This window comes from Caenorhabditis remanei, chromosome II (assembly GCF_010183535.1).
Source record: "Caenorhabditis remanei strain PX506 chromosome II, whole genome shotgun sequence".
Lineage (NCBI taxonomy): Eukaryota > Metazoa > Nematoda > Chromadorea > Rhabditida > Rhabditidae > Caenorhabditis > Caenorhabditis remanei.
The window spans coordinates 10,229,468-10,245,140 of NC_071329.1; the positions used below are offsets into that span (position 1 = coordinate 10,229,468).

A 15,673-nucleotide genomic window follows, 5' to 3' on the forward strand; every position below is an offset into this window, starting at 1 on the left:
CATGTTTCGTATAAAGTACTCGTTTTATTTTACATCTTTCTTTCTTCCGATTCATACTATTTTGCGCAACTCGGCTCCTATCTATTTTTTGCTCTTTTTTATTACAATGTTCTCTTTCTAACCTGTGAGATTAATACTATTTAGATATAGTAGATTCTTTTGGCATAAACTTGAGTTTCTGAAATGTTGTTTTGAATAATTGATAGTGAAAGTGAGGGTTCTTTCCTAATCCAACTATTTCCATTTTATTAATTTACAGAGTTCGATGTCAAAGTTTGCAATATAACTGTTTTTATCTAATCTAGATCCAGATGCATCTAGAATTAATAAAATTGAGATATGTTGACACCCGCAAATGCGCTCCTTTGACGTTTGTTGGTGTCTCCAACCTCTCTACGTCTTGTGTCTCGTCAGCTGATGACCCTCCCTCTATTTCACAAGAACATTTCCGAGTTATTTACAAAAATGACGTGATTTCTCTTTTTGAATCCAGAATAGCTTCCAGTTCTTCTCGTTTTCATACTCCTAAATTCTTTCTTCTTATTTTGATTTAGAACTCGCGTTACGATGGGCTAAATTATTGTATTGAATTCCTTTAATACATACTTGTCAAGGGCCGGGCCGGGCCGGGCTTTTTTTTTCAAAACTTCAGGCCAGTCTATTTGGAGGGAATTTTTTTTTCCAAATTTGATTAAAGGTGTACTAAATAAGGTGAACTCAGGTTTTTCTCATAGAATAATATGAGTGTCTTTTTGTCAATTTGTCCGCATGAAAATTGAAAATTTGTCTCAAAAATCCCATATCCCTGACAAGACGGGCCCGTCATTTGACAAGTATGCTTTAATACTAAAACGTCGCGGAAGAAGCATGTGGTTTAATTGTGTCAATCCAACTACGTGAGATTCTTATTTGAAAAGATTCAAGTCCATTCAAGAACTTTCATGTTCCTCAAGTTCATTATTATATCAAAACTTGATATTTTACTCGCTAATATTTACTCGAATCTCGTACTTTTCACTAATATTTATTGATTTCCAGATAACTGTTTGATGCGTTGAATGTTGCCATATCTGGCATATCGATACGTCAAAAACAAACGCGAAAAGAATCAGAGAGATATGGATAGTGATTTGGATTCAATGGTCCGGAGCATAGTTCCGGATAAGGTACATCTTAATAAATTTTTATTTAAAAAGTGGAATTTTTCAGGCAGTAATCAGTATCCCCGGTGTTGCGGCCAAGTTGGGTGAAGACTCGAAAGAGTACATTCCCGGAGTTCTATCGATTCTCGAAAAATCAGTAGGAGTATTCATCGAATGGAGACCATCCGAAGATCCGGATGCTACGTGGGTCATGACGTCAGATGACGGTAATGCCGAAATGGTTCACTCCAGAAGTCCTGAAGAAAAACGAGATCGAGGAGCGCGTGTAGCATTTTCGATGGATGTGAATGATTTGAGCAGTTTCCGGAACGATGAACCGAAAAGAGGTATTAATACTTGATGGCATATTCAATTAATTTCTCAAAATCCATAACTATGATTTTTCCAGGAAGTGGTGGTTTTCCATCAATCCGTTTGATTTGTCGTGACGGAAGTAGCCAAGTTCCACTGTTCTTCAGAAATTCTTCTACAGGAGAATTTATTGATCGGTTGCAAGGGTAATCTGATATTTTCTAATCAACAACTTTCTAATAAACACAATTTAAGATACATTACTCTTCGCCGTTCGCACCGGGACGCAGACCTCGTTATCGTCGTTGATCAAAAGTCAGAAGCACTTGCAAAAAGTGTCAGCATGCTCGATGAAAATGGGGATATTCTTTCGGTAAATTGTAATTAATAAAAGAAAACAACAGCAGTTATAACAATTTCAGAGATTCATGCAAAACCCTTACATGACTGCAATGACGGGATTCAGCAAAATTACTTCATTTGTGCAAGATCAAGTGATTCCCTCAGTTCTTAATGATACTGATGCTGTTACCCAAGAAGAGAAAATCAGATTGATGAGAGAGTTGAGATTAGCTGAAGAGCAAATGCGTGTACATTCAGATGCTGCCGGAGAATTCGAAGTAGTCACTCAATTGGATTTACCACCAAGACCTGAAATATATAGAGAACTACCAGTTTCCAGAGAATTGTGGAATTCCTTTAAAGTAAAACATTCTTGATGTTCCCCTATCACAGTCAATAATTTCAGCTATCGAACGGTTCAATTGATCCAATGAAACTACATCATCTCAAGATGAATGTGTTCCGAGGTGGTCTTAATGCAGAACTTCGGAAAGAAGCTTGGAAGTGTTTACTTGGATATCGTCAATGGCACGAATCAGATTCTGAGTTCGAAAAGCGACGCACGGAGTTGGCGAAGCAATATCACAATATGAAGAGTCAGTGGATGTCAGTCACTGAAGATCAAGAAAAACGATTCTCAAAGTTTGTGAAGAGAAAGTCTCTTGTTGGTGAGCTTACCTGAATTATCAGCTGATTTTTGAATTATTTTTTCCATTTTTCAGAAAAGGACGTTGCACGAACTGATAGGACTGTTCCATTCTTCCAAGGAGAAGACAACGTGAATCTGATTCATCTTCACAATGTTCTTATGACCTACGTTATGTACAACTTCGATTTGGGTTATGTTCAAGGAATGTCTGATTTCGCATCTCCACTTCTTTTCGTGATGAAAGACGAAGTTGATACATTCTGGTGTTTCGTTGGATTGATGGAAATGACACATAAAAATTTCGAGAAAGATCAAGCATTCATAAAGCTCCAGATGAACCAATTGAGAGATTTGGTAATGATTATCAATCCTAAGTTGGCGAATTATTTGGGTAAGACTATTACTAAATTCTTTATTCGCCGTTTTCTTCATTTCAGAAAGCGAAAAATCTGACGATATGTATTTCTGCTTCCGTTGGGTTCTAGTATGGTTCAAACGAGAATTCTCTTTCCTCGATACGTGCAAACTTTGGGAAGTTTTATGGTCCGGACAACCATGTCCACGATTTCTTCTTCTCATTTGCGTCGCTATTCTAGATTCACAAACCAATATTATCATCGACAACCATTTCGGATTGACTGAAATATTGAAGGTGGATTTCATTTTTCGCTCTCCTTGTTATTTCTCGAATTCAATTTCAGCACATCAATGACTTGTCTATGCATTTGAAAGTTGATGAGATTCTCACTGCCGCCGAAGCAATCTTTCATCAATTATCAGCCAGTCAGAACAAACTCCCAGCTCATATTTGTCAGTACCTGAATATTGGGGAATCTGCTGTCAGCTCCAGTAACAACAGTCCATCAAGAAGTGACCCAGATCGAGAGGATTTGTAAAATTTGTAAAACTCCAATTTGTATTTTTTCATCAAACCATTTTGTACATCTTTTCGTAATTCTCCAATTCTGTGATATATATGATGACTAGTATATCAGAAAATCAGTTTTTATTTGTTTGCCACCCCGCCCACTCTCCCTTTTCTTTTGTAAGTTCACCTTTCTCCATCATAATCTAAAATATTTGTAACAGAGTAATGAATCATTAAATATTTAGTCAATGTGCTAGAAAGTTCTCACCGTTATCATCAGGTTCAGTATTTCGACAAATACCAAAATGAGTTCCTGGAATCAATTGTGGTTTTCAGATGAATCTAGTTAATCGAGCCGCCGTTCTTTTACCGATAACTTCTCGCTACAGTAGTCTCGGTAATCATTACACGATGGAAACACGATAGACTGAAACTAAAGTTTACAGGAAGCTTCCAGTCATCTGGATTTGCTTTTACAAGAGCATTATCAAATCAAAAACCAGCTATATCTTCAGCTCCATCAACAAGTACACTTTTGAAAGTCGATTGGCTCCTTCAAAAAATTGTAGTGCTCATTTAAGTATTTCTATATAAATTTACAATATTTCAGACTCCTTTAGTTCTCAAATCAAATGTACGAGATTTCATTGATATTTGCAAGGAAGACGTTCAATTCGATGACCGCATATTTTCGAAAAAGTTAAATGGAAGGACCCAATTGATGTCTCATATTGCAAAAGTTCGAATGTATTATCGTTACTTGTCTCCTTTTAACAAAGTTGAAGTGAGCGTACAACGTTTTCCTGTTATGACTAACTTTTCTGATTCCAGTGGATCGGCTCCTGTGTATATGAAAATGAAGATGTCATTGTTGTCCTCTGGCGTCTCACAACTCTCGATTCCAGTTTCATGACCTACTTCCCATCTTTTATTACGAAAAAAGAGAATAAAATGATAGTGAAGGAAGGAGCGTTGGATGTACGAATTGATCAGAGCGGACATGTACTACAAATTGTCAATCGAGCGGTAAGGGGATATGAGTTGATTAGTTCATAATAAGTGGTTACAGATCACAGCATCCGATCGAGAAGGAGCAAAGTCCCTTGCAAAACTGAAGGAACAGCAGTATCAAGAGGAAGTTCGAAACGAGGAAAAAGAAATGCGAAAAGAGTTTGATAGGCAGTATCACAGCTAAAAAAAGTTTCATAGACTAGATGTTTGTGAGTAGATCATTAGGAAAAGTCCATGTCTTTCTATTGTTTTCTGAATTGTTTTGAATTATTATTTGTTTCGTTTTCCAGTTTAATAAATTTATAATGTGACTTGAAGAGTCAAACAATTGAAGATAAATAAGTATTTATACCACATTGAAAAAGGTTTTCGTTTGAAAATTTTTGATTAGTAACTTCCAACAGACATAATAAGGTGCTGCCCCGAATCAGAACTGCCCGAAATAGAACTGATACGAATAAGAACAATAAAACACAGGGAAAATGAGCTGACACCAGTGAAAACGATAAAATCTGTTGCTACTGTGGCTTCTGGCCGCCTTTTCTTGCGTAAAAGTACGCACAGTTGAATTGATTTTGAAGCATTGATAGTCGATTAACTGTGTACTTGCTATCAATTTCTTTTTCCGACACAACTTCGAAACCCTTCTGACGAATACGTAGCATAATATCAGAATACGGTAGCTCTATCGACATTTCCCCAGCGATATCTTCGAAGTGCCATGTCAACGGACCCACATTTATCCATATACCATTTTCCGGTAAAGCGTCGTAGATAGCATCTGAAATATGCATAAATATTAGAAAAGATTGATATACAACTATGTATACCAATGTATTTGAAAATGTCATTTGCTGTATCAATGAACCAGGCAGTGACGATTGCATCGAATTGAGTATCTTTGACTATTTCTAAAAAGTCTCCAGCACACATCGAGAATGAATTCGGCCGATTAGTTACTGAAGAAATGAGAGTTTTATCCGGGAAAGTGACTCCTCGAAGACGATCTTCTGACTTCCAGCAATTACTTTTATCGAAAAGATACGGATAAATTGTGAACTGATCGACCTGAAACAAGAAGTTCACTCGGGGTTTCTCAAAAAAAGTATCTACCTCTTTGCAGCAATTCAAAATGAAAAACGAAGTAAACAACATGAAATAACTGAATTCATTTCCTTGAACTGTGTATCCTTGTTCTATCAAATCATGAGCCAATCTTCCAAGACCACATCCTGGAACCAGAATTCGAATATTATGTCGTTCTGTTTCGGTCGGAAAGATTGAATTTAATTCCTCAATTATCGGTTTAAATGTCGCTTCTCTTTCTGGTAACCCTTCTGAAGACCATTCACGACAAATTTGACGAATCGTGCTCAGCACTTTGGATAGAAATTCTCCTGTAGGACGCCTTGCTTGATGAATTCGTAAAGCCTTTGTGTGGTTTTCTCCTATCATTCCTGATGCACTGTTGGAGATCATTTTGAGAATACTTCAAATTAACTATTCCGCGGATTATTTGTACAAATTTAGTTCTCACCTATGATTATGCTCAATTCTCTGTTTCATACTTTCAACGAACTCTTTGTTTTTGTTGACAACCAATATTTGAAAATCTTGAGGATAGTTTCTGAAAAAGGATATCATATCAATAGAGGATGAAAATAATCTGAAAATATTATACTTCATTTGTTGAATAGTTTTGAGTATTTTCTCAGTTCCGAACTTCCCATAGTACATGAATGCATTGATAACTTCTTCGATTGCTCGTGTTTCATCATTGACTGATGATTCACCTTCTTCCGGATGTTGTGACATACCGTACTTCTGAGTTGGAGTTAAGGAAGTTATCGAGAAAGTTGTGTTTGGAAAACAATAAATAGGATTTAAAAACCCCAAATAAAATTAAAAACTATTGATAAGAGATATAAACTTTTTATTTTTTAATTTTTTAACTATTTTACAGGTCGTTTTTTATTTAAATGTCGAAATCAAATTCGTCAAAACTGTCGTGATCCCGTTGTAATTTTTTGTTCTTCTTAGTCGCTGTAGAGGTTTTCGGAGTAGTTTCGATACCTTTTCCTCTGAAATTCGAAGCATTCTTAGTGATTAAAACTTCGTTGTTATACTTTTTCTCCGCGGAAGTACTTGCATTTTTCGGTGTTGTCTTTGAAACGTGTATAACCACCGGCTCATCGAAAGAGTCTTCATCGTCGAAAGCGAATGAAGACATTTCTGAAAGCGGAGAATGGGACACAAAGGCTTGAATGATTTTGACGTACTATTATTGAATACCGCATTTTTCGGTGTTCCGGCACTTTTGTCAACTGGAGGCTCTTCGTGTACATTATAGTTATCAAACGAATCGATACTAACATTATCTATCTGAAACCGAAAACAAAATTCTTGGATTTCGAAGCAACTCTACTTCTTCTACATCAGCTGGAATCATCCTTTCCAATCGCTCATTCTCAAGACGATCATTCGTTGATTCGACGACAGAAGAATATTCTTCGGCTCTTTTTAAGAGAGATGACATATTAGTAATCTGAAAATATATCCACTAAGAAGCGAGAAAAATAGTTGGTGTACCGTTTTGGATGAATCGTTTCCTTTTATTGATCCGAAAACATCAAATGAGTCTTGCTCCTCTTCTTCGTTTTGCTTATCCTCTAAGGATGTCTTTTCTTCTTCAATTACACTCAAATTCACTAGATTTGAACTGAAAACTTCATTATCTGTCGGGCGAATCGGTGTTATGTCATCAGGAAATTTGAGAGTTCTCTCTGCGACTTTAGGTGTTGATGTTAGTCTCCCTTTCGATATTTCCTCTTGGAGTTTCGGTTTTTTGAGATATGATTTTGGAGTATGTAGTGCATTATTGTCATCGAGTACTGTTATGTCGTCCTCCGACAGTTTTGAATGTTGAATAGAAACGACTTCTTCTTTCTTTCTCTTTCTTCCTTTTCCAGTTTTTTGTCCAGCGGCGTCTTGGTGATGGTCGACACCCGCCAGTTTGCATGCCGCTTGAAACTGAAAAATACTTTTTAATTTCAATAAACAATCTTTGAAACACTCTCACCAACTCTGGATTTCTTCTTGTCAACAAAGAAATATCATCCATATTAATTTTCTGCCTTCCTGCATGCACCGTGAATCTCGCCAAGTCATCAGCCCAGTCTTCTGATACAGTATCCCAGACAAACGCAGCGACTTGGTTGACGACTTCTTCCTTGATTTCCAAATCTAATCCATTTCGACCTCCGACTCGTAGAGATACCGAATCAGCGGTTTTGAGAACACCGAGTTGAAGAGCACCTTTCAATTCCTGTCCAGTAAATATAGATGAAAATTAACCATTTTATTTATAAAATGCAACTAAATTTTAAAAATGCCTTATGATATATCAAGATCTATATCCGAATGAAATGCTCAAAAAGAGATACATAACTACCTAAAGCTCAAGAAACATTATATCACCATCACCAAAAATTGTACATAAATCACAGCTAATTGAATTTTTTTAAACATTTGAAATGATATACAACTGACTTTTTCACAATTAAACTAATCAACTGGAAAAAGAGAATATTTAAACCATCAACAACGTTTTTTGAGTGTGATGATCACCGGATATTTTTCATCTTTATCTTCTTCACTAATCCAAATTCCGCCAATTTTTTGCTCAAGGATAGCATTAATTTCTGTGTTCAAATCAACCGAGAACTCATCACTCCAAGCATTCTGAACATAATCGAGAAATTTTTGAAGGCTTTGTTTCCGACGTGGACTCGATATCACTGCATTTCCATTTGGTGCGAGGTGCGAGTGAATGCATTTCATCAAAGACTCGTGATGCTCCGTAAAAAAGACACAGTCAGCCGCTAGAATTGTATTGAATCGCGATGTTTTCAACTGATCTTGACCCCAAATCAGTTGTTGGACATGAACTCGATTAAGGAAATCAGGATTTGCATTTCGAATTTGTTTCAAGGAATTTATCGACTCTAGATTTCCATCAGTTATCCAAACTGTTGTTTCAGGAAACTTTTTAGCGATTAGGAAACTTGAGAGGCCTAGAAAGCCTGCTCCAAGCTCTAGAATCCGGTTTCCACGTGCCAAAATACTCGAGGAATCTTTCAGAATCAGCCATGCCAAAGCTTCGCTCCCTGGCCAAATTCTAACATTTCCAGTGTTGTCAAAACCAGAAGCAAGAGAATGCAAAGAAGTTGGCTTATTCGGTGGGAAAAATTTGAATATTCGAAGGTGAGAATCATCGAAATCGTCGAAATCAGAATCGAAAGATGAAATATCCCGTTGATAAATCCACATGCAATCACTATCCTCGCTTGAAATCTCAACACACTTCACATCAAACAATATCAGTGAATCTGCAGTGGACGACTTCCGAGATTTACTAAGTGTCTCGCGAAGACGTTCCGAAAAAACCGACCAGTTACGACGTGCACGTATTGATGACGTGGAAGATGGAGCAGACGAAGTTGCAGAAGAAGGTGCCGAATCAAGGGAACCAGAAGAAAGGCAAGAAGACATTTTGAGATGAATCTAGAGATCGACAGTTCATAAAAATACAATAATTCCATAGGTTGTAAGTATTCGCTAACTATTTTTATTATTACTTTGGGAGTTTTTAAACGAACCTTTTCATCAACAAAATCGACTTCATCGCGGTTATTTATTTTCTCTTCTTCTGATTCTGAAAACAAAAATTATTTGCTTTTCAATTGTTTTTCAGTAACCCCCTTACCTTTCTTTTTCCGACTTTGTGGTCCACCCGTCTTCTTTTCTGTCTGATCACCAAACATCTGGAATATAGTCTAGTCTCAACAAGCATATTCAAGAGAAAGAGAGAATATGAAAGTGTTAGAAACACAAAAAATGTTGGCCATTAGAGATTGATTTGCTGTAAATAACAAGCAACAAGTTCATTAACAGAAAACAATGATGAAAATGTACAAAACAAATTATCTGATACAATATTACTTTATTGAATTTCTGTCAATCCAAATGACTTCAACTTCTTTATGGTTTCACTTTCTGCACATCCACTTCGAACGATTCGAAAGCAAGATTCAACTGTCAAATCGACAATTGTGGATCCTTCACCACTGGATACAATTTGTCCGTTGTCCAAAATCAAATCGATGTCCGAATGTAGATTTTTGAAATGATCGATTGAGGTTGGATTTAGAGGAGATCCACTAACATTCGCCGATGTTTGAGCCAACGGTTGGCCGAGTTTTCTGAAAAATATTTTAAAAAAATTAATAAGCAAGTTGGGAAGAGATTTTAAACCTGCATATTCTCGATACGATCGCACAGTCTGGCACTCGGCAAGCAACATTCACCACACCTGGATTGAATTCATCTGGAAGATTAGGAAGACGTTCAAACATCAAAGTCACAGGTCCTGGGAGCAAACTGAAATTGAACATTAAAGGAGATTTATAACTTTATACACTAACCAGTTCGCTAATTCGTCTGAAATTGTTTGCTTTGACACTAATTTCATAGAAGTGGGACTTGGTAAAAATATTCCCAATGGCTTTTCAAACGGACGCTGTTTCAAGGCGTAAAGTCTATCGGAAAATGGAAGAAGTGTTGATATTCCATAAAGTGTATCAGTCGGAAGAGCCACGATTCCTGGTAAAGAGGAGGTGAGAAAGGATAAGAATAGGTTTCCAACCTCCTCTCAAAAACACCGAAACTGCCGTGTCAATGGCTTCTTCCATGTTATCAGCTGTTAACCGTAAGATTCTTCCGGTGGTCATTTTCTCTGGAAAAAATATATAACGAGACTTTCTAGGACAGCTAAACGATATAGGTTAGGAAAATCGCAACCTAACTTCCAATAAAAACAAACGAAAAAACACTCATAACTGTATTATTTTTTGAATGCTCTATGAGCTTAAAATAGTGCATAGTGATAGTGCATAGTGAAAATAATACAACAAGAAAACATAATTAAAATTGTAACCCTGAGATTGAAAAGGATAGAGAGATTATAAACCGAGATTGTTAGATCTATTGTGGAAAGGGAATTATTATTACGGGCATACTTTGAGGTCGAAACAAAACAGGGAAACAAAGGATGGGGAGAATAAGAAGATTCGAATACTATTTATCGTTTTCGATTAATCATTGAAAAAGTCCATAATGCTCGGCGGTTCAACATCTGCTTGCAGAGCATGTTCAGCTGCAGCTCTTGAAGGTGTTGTAATGTTGATGTATCCGCTTGTTAGGTCATCAGAAAAAGCAGGCAAAATACATGGGTCTATGAGAGATTTAAAAGGACTGAAAAATAGACCACGACCAGGAGTTTCAGGAAGATATTGAGTATTTTGTGGATTGGTGGAGGTAGAAGGAAGAACGAAGGTCTCTGAAAGAAGAGACGGTTATATTGTTCAAGACGATGCCAAAAATACCTAAGTCTTCTGTATCGATTTCATCAGGATCCTCTGTTTTGATTTGTTCCAAATTTTGATTCGATCCAACATCGGACAGAGACCATTCATTATTCATTTCTTCTGGTAATGGGTCATCCTTCTCTGGTGATTCCTGCTTCACAGTGATAGTTGGTTCATTACTAAACAACAAGGCATGCGACCGCACACCATTTATGTTTTTGACTATCATTTCGTGAGCACTACTACCAGTAGGATCTCTGATTAGAACCTGGAATTAAACACTTAGCATTTTGACTACGGAATCTACTCTCACATTAAATTTACTGTCATCGTGTTCGGATTTCATGATGATTGATTTTGTATCGAGCTCAGAAGTGTTTCTGATATCTTCTTTCCGGACGTAACTGAAAAATAAACATTTTGTCAAGCGAAAAAGTTGTATCTTTTACTTGTACGGTCTCGCAATGGGATCTTCGAAATGTAGATTAATAACTGCTTGAGCGTCTTGAATCATCATTTCCAGGATTTTCTCTTCTTGGCGTAGTATCTCAACCCTAGCTTCTAACTGATTTTGTTCTTCATCTTTTACATCGTCTCCTCTGAAAAAACTTGCTTATCGAATACTTCAGATAACTCAGAATTGCTTACATCCACTTGATATTATTCTTTTCAACTTTCTGCACATATCCAAGACCTTCCAAAACATTAACCACGTCATACACTCGTCGTTTTGGAATGCTCAACTCTTTGGCCACATCATTCAAGTTCATCGTTTCATTTTTCGCCCTCAAACTCATAAATCGTTGTGTAATAAGTCCGAGTGACTGTTGGCTACGGAACACTTCTTTCGAGCCAGATTCTGTTTCATCCAGCAGGCTGCCAACTGTACTGAGATCTATCGAAGCTGGATCTTTGCTACTCATTATGAGATCTAAAAACATAGCTTATTACATTTGATTTAAATAATTATTGAAGATATGACAACGTTTGAAAAGAACGTATAAATTTTTAAATAACCATGAATAAGGGTGATAAAAAGAGATGTTTATTCAGATAAATATGCAAAAAAAAGGAATGTTCCCAAGATGAATCACTTCTTCCCCTCGACCATGATTACGTGATAACCAAACTTCGTTTTTACTGGTGGGTCCGTATAAATTGGTTTATCACATGAGCTATTGGACAAAGCAAACGCTGCATCCTGAAAATTTTGGCATGAGTTCTCACCCATTATAAGATATTTCATTGACTCACCTGGAATGGCCCAACCATGCTACCACGTGTCATCCATCCAAGATCTCCACCGCTTCTCGCTTTGTCTTCACTGTATTGAGAAGCCACTTCGTTGAACTTCATTCCAGCTTTCAGTTTTTCAATTGCTTCTAATGCTTTCCCTTGCTTCTCACAAAGAATATGACGAACTTTCACAGCAGTTCCTCCTTTCGCTTCCTTCTTTGGCTCATCTTTACCGCTTCCTCCTTTTGGAGCCTTCTTTGGAGGCATCTAAAGAGCGGAATAGATTCAACTGATGAAATTTTTTTTAAGAGATAGGAAATGTGCTAAGGTACACATGGACTGAATATAACAACACATTGAATTATTTTAAATTAAATATTTTTCAAACTCGAATGCAATAAAACCGTAAATCAACAATTATTAGAAAAAAACATTCATTACTAATTCCTACAATTTCATCGACCCCGCCCTCTGCCTTTTCCTCCACGACCTCTACCACCTCCTCTCGATCCACCTCTTCCTCTACCTCCACGTCTCGAAGGTTGCGTGTTTTTCAGACGCGATTCTTCTGTCAGATAAGCGTGATTCATATTGATCGCATCTGGATATTTTTTCATTGCATCGCAGAATATGCAAACTTCGTAGCTGCTTGATTCGTATTCGATAGCACCAGGTTTCCCAGAGTTCGGCTGTAGAATTATCAGTTTTAGATGGAATTTCTTCAGAATTAACTTACCTTGAACTCTGCTTTTATGAACTGGGATCCACATTCTTCACAACTATTGTTTCGGTCCACTTTCACTTTTAATGCTCCATCGAACAATCCAACAACAGATGGGCATTTGTTGCATGTCATTCGCCATTTTGGATGAGATTGAGTATCTAGAAGCATAACACCACCACAATCTTGGAGGCATGCACATACTCCATTCGAGCTGAAAATAATCATATGTTGAAAAATAGTCAAACTCATTTGTGGTGTACCTGATTGAATATTGACATGATGGATGCACGCAATTGTCGCAACCTGATCCTTGTGGCATTTTCTCGAACGGGGGATTGTTGAAACAGAATGGACAGAGAGTGAATGAACGAGCCAGTTTCCCACCGGCACCCTAAATTGATAGTTCTGATCATTCTCATAGTCACATTCAAATATATAAAATGCCGTAAAACTGTATTATAACGGCATGTCGTTATACTTTTCAACTGCCATGATGCATTCACATCGTTATATGCGTTCTCACCTGCCATAAAATTATGTCAAAGTCATCGAGAGGACATTTATGATCACCGATTACTTTAAGTACTCCATCTTTGAAATTCGGAACTGAATAAGTCTCTTGACAAGTAGGGCAGAAAAGTCTCTGCGGTTTCGTTTGCACTAATTTCATGTATCGTCGACACTTTCCACATCGAGAAAATGGTTTTCCCGTATCTGAAAGAGTAGTGAATGACGCCTCAAACAAAGTGTCAACAGCGGGAATATTGTTTACAAAGAATTGAAACTTCATTTCGAACATTTTGAGAGCGTGATTTTTGACCTGAAAAAATCAATGAAGAGATTGAAACAAATCACGAAAAGCTTGAAACTCACATCATGATAATCTGCTTTTCCACTAGCAACCAAGTTCAATTGTTCTTCTAATTCTGATCTCATTGTGGGCAAAACTAATTCTGGATCAACTTTCCAATATCCTCTGACAAGACATTGCCCTAAACGAGTTGGAACAAGTCTCCGCCCACTTTCTACCGTCACGTAGTTTCGCTGAGTGATAGTGTTTATGTGAACTGGAATTGAAGCGTCAGTACCGATTCCATGTTTTTCCATCAAAGTAATCAACTCTGATTCGGTTAAATAACCAGGAGGAGTCGTTTCACGAGCTTGAATTTGAGCATCTCTGTAATTACAATAAGTTACAAGTTTTTTTTCTGATTCAAATCTTACTGTAGTTCAATTCTCGCTCCGATTTGCTGCAAGCTCTTTGGAACACTGCATTCCTCTTCTACACTCAACCAAGGCATAACTGCCGTGAACCCTGGATCGATAACATTCTTTCCTTGAATTGTAAACTGTTCTTCTCCACATTCCATTTTCACTGTTGTCACTTCATAGACACATTGTTTCATTAAAGTTGCCACGAAATGTTGAGAAACGTATTCGTAAATTCTTGCCATGTCGCCGGATAAATTTCCAGTATTTGCTCTCATTGGAGTGATTGGAGGGTGATCTCCTTTATCAACTCCACTCTTCGGCCGTTTGATTCCTTCGGCTAAAACTTGTGAAACAACTGATCCCCATTTCCGATCTCCTGATAGAATTTTGAGAGTTCCATTCAAATCGAAATTTGCTGGATATGCAGTTGTTTCCGTTCTTGGATATGAAATGTATCCTTGCGTATACAGTGATTCAGCGACATGCATTGTTGTTGAAGGACTCAAACCAAGGGAACTACTGGCGACTCTCATCAGTTCAACTGTATTCAAAGCACATGGCCGTTCTTTTCTCGCTTCTTTTTTGCTCACATCAACTACCACTCCAGAATGAGACTTCTGAAAGTAGTAAATTTACGGAAAACTTCAGAATCCATCTATAACTTACTTTGATTCTGTCAACGAAAAGCCGAGCAATTTCAGCATCGAAAATCCTTCCACGTTGCCATTCAGGAGAAAACGTCTGAGAATCACATGAAAAAGTGGTCTTCAAAACCCAGTACGCTTCTGGTTTGAACTGTACAATCTGATCGTGCCTAGTAACACAGAATCCCAATGTTGGTGTTTGGCATGGCCCGTATGAGATCACGTTACTATCCAAGTCTCCGTATTTTCCCTGAACAACATCCAAGATAAATGGTTACAACTGTTTGGTTTGGATACCTGGAAAAACTTCGTCTGAAATCTTGTGAACGAACATCCAATGCGAAGATCTAATTCTTGTCTTGCATCGACTGATAATGCCATGTTTTGATCAGGACGACCCAAATTTTTCATCGCCGCTTTGATATCTTTTTCAGTGATAGCAGAGAAATGTGCACGATATACATCTGACATGTAATCCGGCCGATTCTTGAACATTGCAGATTTTACAGCATCGACAACCTAAAACTAAAAAATCAGATTTTTATTCCCTACTTGGTACTTACTTCAAAACAAATGTTCTCTCCTTCTTTATCGCAATCAAGCCAAAGTACCAAGTAATCTGCATTCTTAGCTTCAGAAGCAAGAAACTCATTCATTTTCATTTTTGGATTCGCTTCGATTTTGACCGCTGGAGCACTGTACAATTCAGCTGGATCAACTCGTTCCCAGTTGTTGAATTTAGCAGGAAAATCAAGGGACATTACATGTCCGCATGTACTCGTTACTTTAAATTTCGCATTTTTACCATTAAATTGACCATCGTATTCACTCACTGAGCAAACGCCATTCCAGCCTAAATTGTTTTGAGTTTGAGATGATATATAATATTCAAACTCGCACCTTTTCGTTTTCTAGCTTGACCATTGGACAGCAGATGTGCAATTGAATCTGCTAACATAGGCTTTTCAGCTACCATCAAAACGGTTGGAGCCATCTGAAACACTGTGAAATTCAGAAAATAGAGACAGAAGCGAAAGAATTGAAAGAGTCCAAAAGAGATCTCTAAAGGTGAAATACGGCAACGTAAAAATTACTTTAACGAGATGCT

The 15,673-nt window shown here is 37.4% G+C and overlaps 8 protein-coding genes across 8 annotated transcripts; 2 read left to right on the forward strand and 6 right to left on the reverse strand.

Annotated features, from left to right (window-relative positions):
• Positions 1-1,058: 1,058 nt before the first annotated feature.
• GCK72_005784 (uncharacterized protein) lies at positions 1,059-3,341 on the forward strand (the record flags this gene model as incomplete). Its single annotated transcript, XM_003102417.2, has 9 exons — positions 1,059-1,166; positions 1,210-1,489; positions 1,552-1,660; positions 1,710-1,827; positions 1,877-2,158; positions 2,203-2,464; positions 2,519-2,836; positions 2,883-3,097; positions 3,147-3,341. 9 exons carry the CDS (start codon positions 1,059-1,061, stop codon positions 3,339-3,341), a joined length of 1,887 nt encoding a protein of 628 aa, XP_003102465.1.
• A 308-nt stretch (positions 3,342-3,649) lies between these two features.
• On the forward strand, positions 3,650-4,508 carry GCK72_005785 (uncharacterized protein; the record flags this gene model as incomplete). Its single annotated transcript, XM_003102490.2, has 5 exons — positions 3,650-3,710; positions 3,760-3,878; positions 3,924-4,097; positions 4,145-4,339; positions 4,383-4,508. 5 exons carry the CDS (start codon positions 3,650-3,652, stop codon positions 4,506-4,508), a joined length of 675 nt encoding a protein of 224 aa, XP_003102538.2.
• Positions 4,509-4,842: 334 nt separating this feature from the next.
• On the reverse strand, positions 4,843-6,139 carry GCK72_005786 (uncharacterized protein; the record flags this gene model as incomplete). The annotated part of the gene is made up of 5 exons (XM_053725337.1): positions 4,843-5,105; positions 5,155-5,392; positions 5,438-5,813; positions 5,862-5,951; positions 6,006-6,139. 5 exons carry the CDS (start codon positions 6,137-6,139, stop codon positions 4,843-4,845), a joined length of 1,101 nt encoding a protein of 366 aa, XP_053589531.1.
• A 160-nt stretch (positions 6,140-6,299) lies between these two features.
• Positions 6,300-9,147, reverse strand: GCK72_005787 (uncharacterized protein; the record flags this gene model as incomplete). Its single annotated transcript, XM_053725338.1, has 8 exons — positions 6,300-6,556; positions 6,604-6,706; positions 6,750-6,869; positions 6,914-7,354; positions 7,404-7,649; positions 8,042-8,887; positions 8,983-9,038; positions 9,090-9,147. The coding sequence occupies 8 exons, from the start codon at positions 9,145-9,147 to the stop codon at positions 6,300-6,302; spliced, it is 2,127 nt and encodes a 708-aa protein (XP_053589532.1).
• Positions 9,148-9,326: 179 nt separating this feature from the next.
• GCK72_005788 (uncharacterized protein) lies at positions 9,327-10,113 on the reverse strand (the record flags this gene model as incomplete). Its single annotated transcript, XM_003102479.2, has 4 exons — positions 9,327-9,585; positions 9,638-9,763; positions 9,808-9,985; positions 10,029-10,113. 4 exons carry the CDS (start codon positions 10,111-10,113, stop codon positions 9,327-9,329), a joined length of 648 nt encoding a protein of 215 aa, XP_003102527.2.
• Positions 10,114-10,476: 363 nt separating this feature from the next.
• On the reverse strand, positions 10,477-11,672 carry GCK72_005789 (uncharacterized protein; the record flags this gene model as incomplete). The annotated part of the gene is made up of 5 exons (XM_003102388.2): positions 10,477-10,721; positions 10,768-11,017; positions 11,063-11,153; positions 11,199-11,348; positions 11,398-11,672. 5 exons carry the CDS (start codon positions 11,670-11,672, stop codon positions 10,477-10,479), a joined length of 1,011 nt encoding a protein of 336 aa, XP_003102436.2.
• Positions 11,673-11,839: 167 nt separating this feature from the next.
• On the reverse strand, positions 11,840-12,252 carry GCK72_005790 (uncharacterized protein; the record flags this gene model as incomplete). The annotated part of the gene is made up of 2 exons (XM_003102495.2): positions 11,840-11,950; positions 12,004-12,252. The coding sequence occupies 2 exons, from the start codon at positions 12,250-12,252 to the stop codon at positions 11,840-11,842; spliced, it is 360 nt and encodes a 119-aa protein (XP_003102543.2).
• Positions 12,253-12,440: 188 nt separating this feature from the next.
• On the reverse strand, positions 12,441-15,559 carry GCK72_005791 (uncharacterized protein; the record flags this gene model as incomplete). Its single annotated transcript, XM_003102432.2, has 10 exons — positions 12,441-12,674; positions 12,722-12,920; positions 12,970-13,100; positions 13,233-13,529; positions 13,583-13,886; positions 13,934-14,538; positions 14,588-14,815; positions 14,863-15,084; positions 15,129-15,418; positions 15,466-15,559. 10 exons carry the CDS (start codon positions 15,557-15,559, stop codon positions 12,441-12,443), a joined length of 2,604 nt encoding a protein of 867 aa, XP_003102480.2.
• Between the last annotated feature and the right edge of the window lie 114 nt (positions 15,560-15,673).